We start from the raw sequence: 8,660 nt of genomic DNA, 5'->3' as shown, positions 1-8,660 counted from the left end.
GCACAGGGGACAGCACAAGAGGGAAACAGGTCCAGGAGAAGCCATGGCCCATTCTTGGCTTTAATTGAGCCGAGGTGAGGGGACTGCTGTCCACCTCGAGTGTTAAGGGACCTCCAGTTCCGTGGTGGACGGGATGAGAGGAGTTTTACTGACTTCGGTCGTGGCACTTCTCTCTGCACTGTGGGCAGGGACACATGCCTAGCTTGTGAATGGGGTGAGGGTTGAGTGGGGTGCAGGCGTGGAGCTGCGCTCAACCCCACAGCAACCTACATCGACAGCTTTGGCAACAGGATCCTGAGAAATGGCAGGAGGCCAGAGAACACAGAGACGGGGCCAAGAATAGCTGAAAAATACCAAATGCTGAAGTTGGAGAATGCTCTGGCCCCTTGCTGCCTACTATTGGCATGCGGGCCTTCATGTCCCCTGCTGCCGATCCCCTTGGGCATAGCCAGGCACACCTTGGGCCCCAGACGGCCTCACTGCTCAGGCACGCCGGTGTCCCTCAGAGAATCGTGCAGCATGCCCTCCCCCCACTCCCTGGCAGCGTGCTCGGCCTGTCCATAGGTCAGGGTCTGGGGAGAGGGGGAGAATGCTTCATTCACTTAAGGCCACTGGCCCGTTAGGGACGTGCACACACCGGTCCATCATCCCAAGGGCACCATGCAGATGCTTGCTCATGAATCGTTTCTGTGCTTCCAGACTGTCATCAAAGAGGGGATGCTGACCAAACAGAACAATTCATTCCAACGATCAAAAAGGAGATACTTCAAGCTGCGGGGGCGGACGCTGTACTATGCAAAAACGGCAAAGGTGAGGTGCAGGGGAGGAGCCCCTGGGGAGAGGTTTCCTCTGGGGTCCACATCTTGGGAGAAACCTTCACTTCTTACATCTGCTATTTCCAGCAAGTTTGGTAATACTCTAGCTTTAATTTGTCTCAGGCCATGCTCTATTTCTTATAAATGCTGACTTTTTACTCATTTTTCTCTTTCCTTAATGTCATGTCACCAACGAGGAAAAGGGGAAATGTCACAGAGGTAATCAAATTACAGTTAGAGATCTTTCTTCCGGAAGGATTGTGGGGGGGGTCACAGGCTTAGAAATCTTTTATTATGGACTAAAATATCCTTTTTTAAAAAGTGCTTTAGTGAGGTATAGTTGGCAAGCAAAAAGCTATAGATATTTAATGTAATCAACTTAGTGTGGAGCTAGGTAGTCGATACCTGTGAAACTAATTGAAAGTTTCTGAAGTACGTTGGGCTTCTTGGTATGTGAACAGAAGTGGGATGTGTCTCTAGGCTTCTGGCTGTGGTCCTTCTTCCCACGTGCAGTCTTGTGTGTGAGCTTTTCCGTGATGGCCACCAGGCTCTAGTAGAAGACAAGGAGTCAGTCAAAGCCACTAAATTACTGCTGTGTTTACATAATGCAATAAATGCAAAGCTAGTTTTTGGTATTCTGAATACCAGTATTTGTATTGTTGTCACTACTTATATTTTGGTATGAAGATGTAAATGATTCAGATTGCAGATTTGTATTTGAGATGTATCCCTAGACAGTACATTAAAATTTGAAATTGAACAGAACAACTTGTTTAGAGAGGGTTCTGACCACATCCCTCATTTAAAAAAAAAAAAACATAGTTATTTTAGTTTTGTGTGTATATGGGGTGGGGGAAGGAGGTTAACTTAAAAGGCTGAGTCTTTCTAAGTCATCAGCATTTCCTCCAGGGTTCCGCGTGGAGTCCTCTTAGAGGGGACAGTAAGGTAAACGGGAGGTGTGGACTGTGATGAGGGGATTTGGGGGTGAGTGAGGAGGGGAATGGGCTGGGGGGGAGGTTCCTAAGGCCTAATTCCCCCATCCTCCTCCTGGAGCCTGGCAGTCTCTCTCTCCACTACTAGATTTCTTCTGCTTCCTTGTCTTTTTTTTTTTTTTTTTTCCTATTTCCAGATCCCTTCTATTTGGGTTGGTCTCTCTTCCTAGAATCATCTATTTTAGCCAGGACCTTTCCCCCTAAGTGTGCTGGCTGGACAGACTAAAACCGGAAGGGCGGGGGGTCCTGGGTCTGGAACCCTGTTTCCTCAGGTGGACTCCATGGGAAGGCATATTTCACTTATAAAAGTGAAATGCCCAGGACAGAAATTAAATACAGAAACCACAGCGTCTCGTTTTGTTTCCACGAATGCCATCACTAATGAACTCCTGGGTTAACACCCGGGGCTCCGCCTGTGAGCTCCGTGCTCTGTGCGCGGTCAGTGCACCTTTAGTCCTCAAGTGCCCAAGATTCCAAGTACTTGGGCATCGGTGGGTGTTTGACCCGGGGTTGGAGCTGGGGCAGTGCGGGGCTGGGTACCTTGGCCGTGTGCTGACTGTGGTGCCTGTGTCCCTCCAGTCCATCATATTTGACGAGGTGGACCTGACAGACGCCAGCGTGGCTGAATCCAGCACCAAGAACGTCAACAACAGTTTCACGGTAAGCCTCCAGACCACACCTTTATCGGTTCTTCACCACGTGTGGCTTTTCTTTTTAATTTGACAAGTATGTGTGAGCAGTGCTAGACCTTTTCATTCTTTTCTCTGGTTGGAATGCTTCTTGGTATATTCTGAATTTAATGTTGAAAATAATACTGTGGTTGGAGAAAAACTGGGAATTTGGCACATGTAAGCTCAGAAGAACAAGAAGGTCCAAGAGAACTGTTTTTAACATGTTGTTGTTACGTTTCTCTTAAGTTTTGCACAGAGCTTTGTTTTTTATAATTACTGTAGAAAATTTGGAAAACCTGGGAAAATATGTTGAAGCACTTAACCATAATTCAGCTACCTCAAAACGTATACTGTGGATATTTTGGTGTGTTTCTTTTCTTCTTTACTTTTAAACTGTGTCTGTCCAGGCCCCCCCCCTCCCTTTACAGCAGTTGCAGTGTACTTTTTGCAGCAGTTTTAAGTGGATAAAATCATGTAACCTCACTGCCCAGAGGAAGCCAGCTGCTCACTCTAGAGTGTTTATTTCTAAATACATGTGCCTTCACCCACATACACCATGAGATTATTATGCTCCTTTTGTTTTACACCTGTTTTTTTTCCCCCTCTGGAGAATTTTTGGTGGACGTTATTCCATGTTGATTGATCTAAATGTTCCTCATATTTTTAACAACTGTATAGATACAGCATTTCTGGTGTGACTGCAATTTTGGTTTCGGGGGCCGACTTTAGAATCTGTCCGTATAAAGTGTGTGACTCTAAGGGCAGGCAGTGGGGCATGTTTCTGTTGTAAAGCCAGCCCATCGAGAAGTACAGGTGCTTCCTTTCAGTTCTTTTATAACGCCGTCAAAGTGGGTAATTTTCTTTACGTTTAGGATCTGATGTTCTGCGTTAGTATTAGTTTCAGGGTTTTGTTTTATTTATTTATGTTCTGATTATTGACGTTGCTGATGCAAGTGGGATTGTCCTTCCTCCGTTTAAACTTCTACTTATTTTCTTTTAATACAACTAACTGCTCTTGGTTCTGGTTCGTGGCTTATCGAATTAGCCACTTCCCTGGTGGTCTCTCTTATTTGATTCTTCATTTTACTTGGAATGTTTTTACTTTTTCACCATCAATTTTGTTGTTTACTTACTGGCTGGGGAGAGACTTTTAGAATTATGTAAGTGGATTATTCTGTGATTTGTGGCTTTTAGAGTTTTTAATAGGAAGAGGTGTTGGCTTTTATTGGGGTGTTTTCAGCATTAATTTAGTTGATCATGTTGGTTTCAGGTATTAGTACATTTCCTAATAATAAGCTGTTCTTGGTAATGTTAGGTTTTACAACCTAGTTTTGTTTAGGCTTTTCCTATCTAATGTGTATGGATGGATGTTTTCTCTGAAGTTAGGAGGTAGCCTTTGTTGTGTTTTGATCTCAGAGTTAGACTAGCCCCATAAAATTCATTTAGTAACTTTCCATAACTTTGTGTGTTCGGAACACTTTATATGGCTTTAGAATCGACGGTTTCTTGAAAACCTGAGAGCACTTACTTTAAATTCTCTGTCAGAAGGACTCTTCAGGGAGGCACGGCTATGAAAGGGCTTGTTTTTGCTTTCTGATTATTTGAGCATTGAGTAGCATGTATTATTTGCACTTTAAACATCGGTGTCTCTGGTTATATCCCTTTTGTATTTCTAATTTTATTTGTTTAGCTTTTGTTTTTCTTATCAGATTTCTTAAACTCCATCACTGTTGTTTTTTAAGAGAACCAGTCCTTGGGTTAGTGATTGGTTCCATTTTTTTCCTGGTACCTAATTGAATTTCTGCATTTAGATTCATTGTCTCTTTTCTGCTTTTCACAACTTTTAAACACAACCTACTGATTAGCTTATTCTTGTTTTCATTATGTGTGTATGTGTGTATGTATATATATGATTATATATACAATGAATTGTCTATATGATGAAAACACGAGGGACTCTGGATTGAACTCTGAGTGCCTTTCTGTTCACATTCCAAAAGTTATTTTTTCTCTCAGTAGCGAAGTGTTATTAAAGACAAAATACTTTTCTGATCATCAGGTTATTGAAGAAAATTTTCAAGTATATAAATTTAAAACCATCCATATCCCGATTACCCTAAGATACCTGGTAATATATTTTGGTTGATGTCATTCCCACAAATACATTTTATAAAATACAGCTTTTTAACCTTCTCTCTCTATAGTTAGCAGTGAGCCTTTTCTCTTATTAGCCTCTAAAATCTTGTCTACTAATATTACACAGTATTCCATTGTATAAATGTGTCAGCTTATTTAACCAGTCCCTATATTGAATGCTACATTTTTTCCTATCATAAATAATATTGTGATATACACTGGTATACAGATCCTTTGGTGCATTTCTGATGACTTATATACATTTTTGGAAATGAGATTCCATTTGAGGTACAAAGTAGGAACTGTTAAAAGACCTTTGACAAATGGATGATACATGTCACGACTTATATGAGCCTTGAAAACGTTATGCTAAATGAAAGAAGCCAGACACAAAAGGCCACATACTTTATGATACCATTTATATGAAATGCCACAATAGACAAATCTGTAGAGACAGAAAGTAGATGAGTGGTGGGGGCGGGGGCCTGTGGAGGAGGGAGGAATGATTGCTGGGGGTACAGGCTTTTTTCAGAGGGTGACAAAATGTTCTAAAATCAGATACAGGTGATGGTTGCCCAACTTTGGGAGTAGGCCATAAACCACTGAGTTGTTTACTTTAAAAGGGTGAATTGTGTGGGAATTACATCTCCGTACAAATATGGAAAAGCTAGGATGGCACTGTGCGTTGGGTCCGTGTGAGTTAATATGGGGCTTTGTCAGCCCTGCTTGGAGAGCGAACCCTGATTCACATGTCTGTACAGGAAAATGTGTTCAGAGTGGCAAACACTGGACTTCAGATGGAGAGCCTGTCTGTGTTGGAGAAATCCCTGGGGCCACATCCCCATCAGGTAGTCATGGACAGTTCCCAGCCTTCAGGGACCAAGCCCCGGTTCCTTCACATTTATTTTTGATTTCATCAGTACTTTATTTTATTTTATTTTTTTTTTACATTTTATTCACATTTATTTTTCGCTTTTAGTGTGCTCACAGAAAATTAGAACACCTTAAGCAGGAGTTTAATAGCAATTTTTGTAAGCAAAGTTACATTCCATCTGTAAGTCAAATTGGTCAAAGTCATCAGTACTTTAAAAACTGCCTTTTTGCCTGAGGATGTACTGAGAGGGGACAAGAGAAGATTAATATTGAGGTTACCCAGAAACAGTCGCAGATAAGGAAGCTCATGACATGAGTGATCCAGGATGGCGCATGGAATATGGAGATAAATGCGGCCCAGCTCCCGCCAGTCATGCTTCCGTAGGGAGTCCGGCAGTTCTGAAGCCCTGAGTGATGGAAGTATTTTCTTTGCTTAAAATTCACACTTCATGATCTTCCCCTCAGTAACCCCTGAAGTGTTTCCCGTCTGAACCCGGAACCTGGCGCTTACCATACAGCAAACAGCTGGAGTCTCTGTGCTGCTCTCTGAAGTCAGCCCTCCTGAAAGGCAGGGCCTGGCTGTGGACTTGGCCAGTGCTTGCTCCCTGAGCACGTGCACAACAAATGCATTTGTCCAGAAGCCACTACGTTTCCTGGGACATCTCATTGGGGTTTCCAGCTAGTCCAGTAGTAATTTCCCAGTTCTACAGTGACTGCTGAAATTGTCTGCCTGATACAAAGAATCAGGCAGTGAAAGCTGTTGCCTTTGGAAACCTCTTGCAGCTGGAGAAGTATGAGTGCATTTACTCCACAGTCCGAAAGGCTCCATTTTTATTGTCCCCCAAATGGCCAGAGAGCTATAATGTAAAGAAATTAGGACCCATAGGACAGGAGACTTCAAGGGAGACAGGTGAGGATGTTTGGGGAGAGGGGAGATTTGAGACAGGCTGGAAGGAAGAGGTGCAACAAACAAAGCTTACATAACTAGAGAGGGGTCTGCCTGTCTTCCTGTGCTTTGAGAACAATGTGAGGCTGGGGTGAAGCTGGAGACCCAGGGATTGCCTTCAGATTCTTCATCAGTGGTGGGGTGGTGGTGGGAGCTTCCAGAAAATGGGGAGTAGAGCTGACAATGTCTTCTGCCTTCTCACCTTTAGGTTGCCCCCCACCCCCCCCACAAGGCCAAGAAACAAAGTGGCATGAAGAGAAAAAGGGAATTTGCCAGCTTTATGTCCCAGCCCCTTAATAATGTGAAATTGTATGTTTCTGATGACTCAAACGTGTTAATACTAATCTCTGAAAACTTAAAGACTTTCCATATCTCATTGCCAACTTGCCCTTAGCACAGAGTCCGATGTGGGGCTCAAACCCACAAACTGAGATCTGACTTGAGTTTAAGTGGGATGCTTAACTGACAAAGCCACCCAGGGGCCCTAAAAGTTCTTTTTAAAAATCCTTTTACAAACATCATGTCTTAACATTTTAGAATATCTTTGCCATTTTGATAGTTTAAAAATGGTACTGTGTTGGGTTGCCTGGGTGACTCAAGTCGGTTGAGCGTCCAACTGTTGATTTCAGCTCAGGTCATGATCCCAAGGTTATGGAATCGAGCCCTGCACTGGGCTCCGTGCTGAGTGTGGAGCCTGCTTGAGATAGTCTCTCTGTCTCCCTCTCTCTGCTCCTCGTGTGCGTGCTCACTCGCTCGCGCTCTCTCTCAAATTAAAAAAAATGGTGATTTATTTTATTTCTTCAACTATCAAAGTGAGGTTGAACATTGGCCATTTGAATTTCTTTCTTTCTTTTAATTTTTTTTAATGTTTTAGTTATTCTGAGAGAGAGAGAGAGAGAGAGAGAGAGAGTGCGAGAGCGAGCGAGCAGGGGAGGATCAGAGAGAGGGAGACACGGAATCTGAAGCAGGCTCCAGGTTCTGAGCTGTCAGCACAGAGCCCGATGCAGGGCTCGAACCCACAAGTCTTGAGATCATGACCTGAGCTGAAGTTGGACGCTTAACCGACTGAGCCACCCAGGCGCCCCTGAATTTCTTCCTTTATGAGTTTTTCCAAGTGCTTTCAGATAGTTATTTGTAGTTTTGTATCTGTATTTTTAGGGTTCAGAATTACCTCACTCATTTGCCTATCTAAATTTGCCATCGTTGGTTGTGATAATTTTAGTGCTTTGTCTTTTTAAAAAAGTTTTTTTTGTGTTTATTTATTATCGAGAGAGAGAGAAAGAGAGACAGAGAGAGAGGGAGACACAGTATTGGAAGTAGGCTCCAGGCTCTGAGCTGTTAGCACAGAGCCCGACATGGGGCTGGAACTTGTGAACTGCGAGATCACCACCGGAGTTGAAGTCAGACGCTTAACTGACTGAGCTACCCAGGCATGCATCTTTTTTGTTCTTTTAAACTAGATTTCATGTAGTAATAGTGCTACTGAAGTTATCAGGTAAAAATTCTTTTCATTTGCCTTTATGCTTCTTTCCTTCCCACTTTCTAACATGTTTTAAGATTATTTTCAGCTTTATGTTCATAAAATTACAGATTTAAGCTGAAGGTGTCTTTTTACTACTGTAACTTTCCAAAGGAGTTTGTCAACGCAGAATTTCCACTTCACTGAAACTTTATATATTTCAAATAAGTTTTTAAATTGAAAAATGACTTACATACCAAAAAATGGAAATATAAGTGCAAGCTTGATGTGTAGTGACCACTCAGATTGAGTGATAGCACATATCCAGGCCCAGAGAGGCTCTGCTCATGATCTCTCCCAGTCATGGTTACCTTCCCCTCTCCAAATGTAAACGTTATGCTGACCTCCAGTACTGTAGATTGGTTTTGACTGTTTCAGATATTTGATATAAATGGGACTTCTCATTTTATATTATATTATGTTACATTATTTTGTGTCTTTTGTGATCTGTACATTTCCCAATATCATGGCACTTGGGGGATTTTTCTAGTTGTATTGTTATTGATTTCTAGCTTAATTCTACAATCATCAGAGAATATACTTTGTGACTTTAAACCTTTGGAATTGGTGAGACTTTTTATCACCTGCAAGTTTTCATAAATGTTTCATGTGCAAAGGTTTAGTTTTTTTTTTTCCTCAGATATTTTATTACCTGATTTGTTTTTCCTCTTGTCCTATTACTTATTAAGATTAACTCTTCTGTGATTG

General features: G+C 42.3%; 1 protein-coding gene across 4 annotated transcripts in view; it reads left to right on the top strand.

The window, feature by feature from the left end:
• Positions 1–690: 690 nt before the first annotated feature.
• Positions 691–8,660, top strand: part of DGKD (diacylglycerol kinase delta) — an 80,680-nt gene continuing 72,710 nt past the window's right edge. For 3 of the 4 annotated variants that reach the window (XM_077757733.1, XM_077757728.1, XM_077757724.1), the window contains exons 1-2: positions 704–810; positions 2,387–2,467. In XM_077757733.1, coding sequence (XP_077613859.1) covers positions 718–810; positions 2,387–2,467 — 174 coding nt within the window. In that variant the 5' untranslated portion in view covers positions 704–717. Of the gene's footprint in view, positions 811–2,386; positions 2,468–8,660 lie in introns of all 4 variants that reach the window. The other variant, XM_077757741.1, reaches the window with a different exon arrangement.

This window comes from Crocuta crocuta, unplaced genomic scaffold (genome assembly GCF_008692635.1).
Source record: "Crocuta crocuta isolate KB4526 unplaced genomic scaffold, BGI_CrCroc_1.0 scaffold290, whole genome shotgun sequence".
NCBI classification, from domain to species: domain Eukaryota; kingdom Metazoa; phylum Chordata; class Mammalia; order Carnivora; family Hyaenidae; genus Crocuta; species Crocuta crocuta.
The sequence above is the reverse complement of the archived record's forward strand: the minus strand, read 5'-3'. Positions and strand labels throughout refer to the sequence as shown.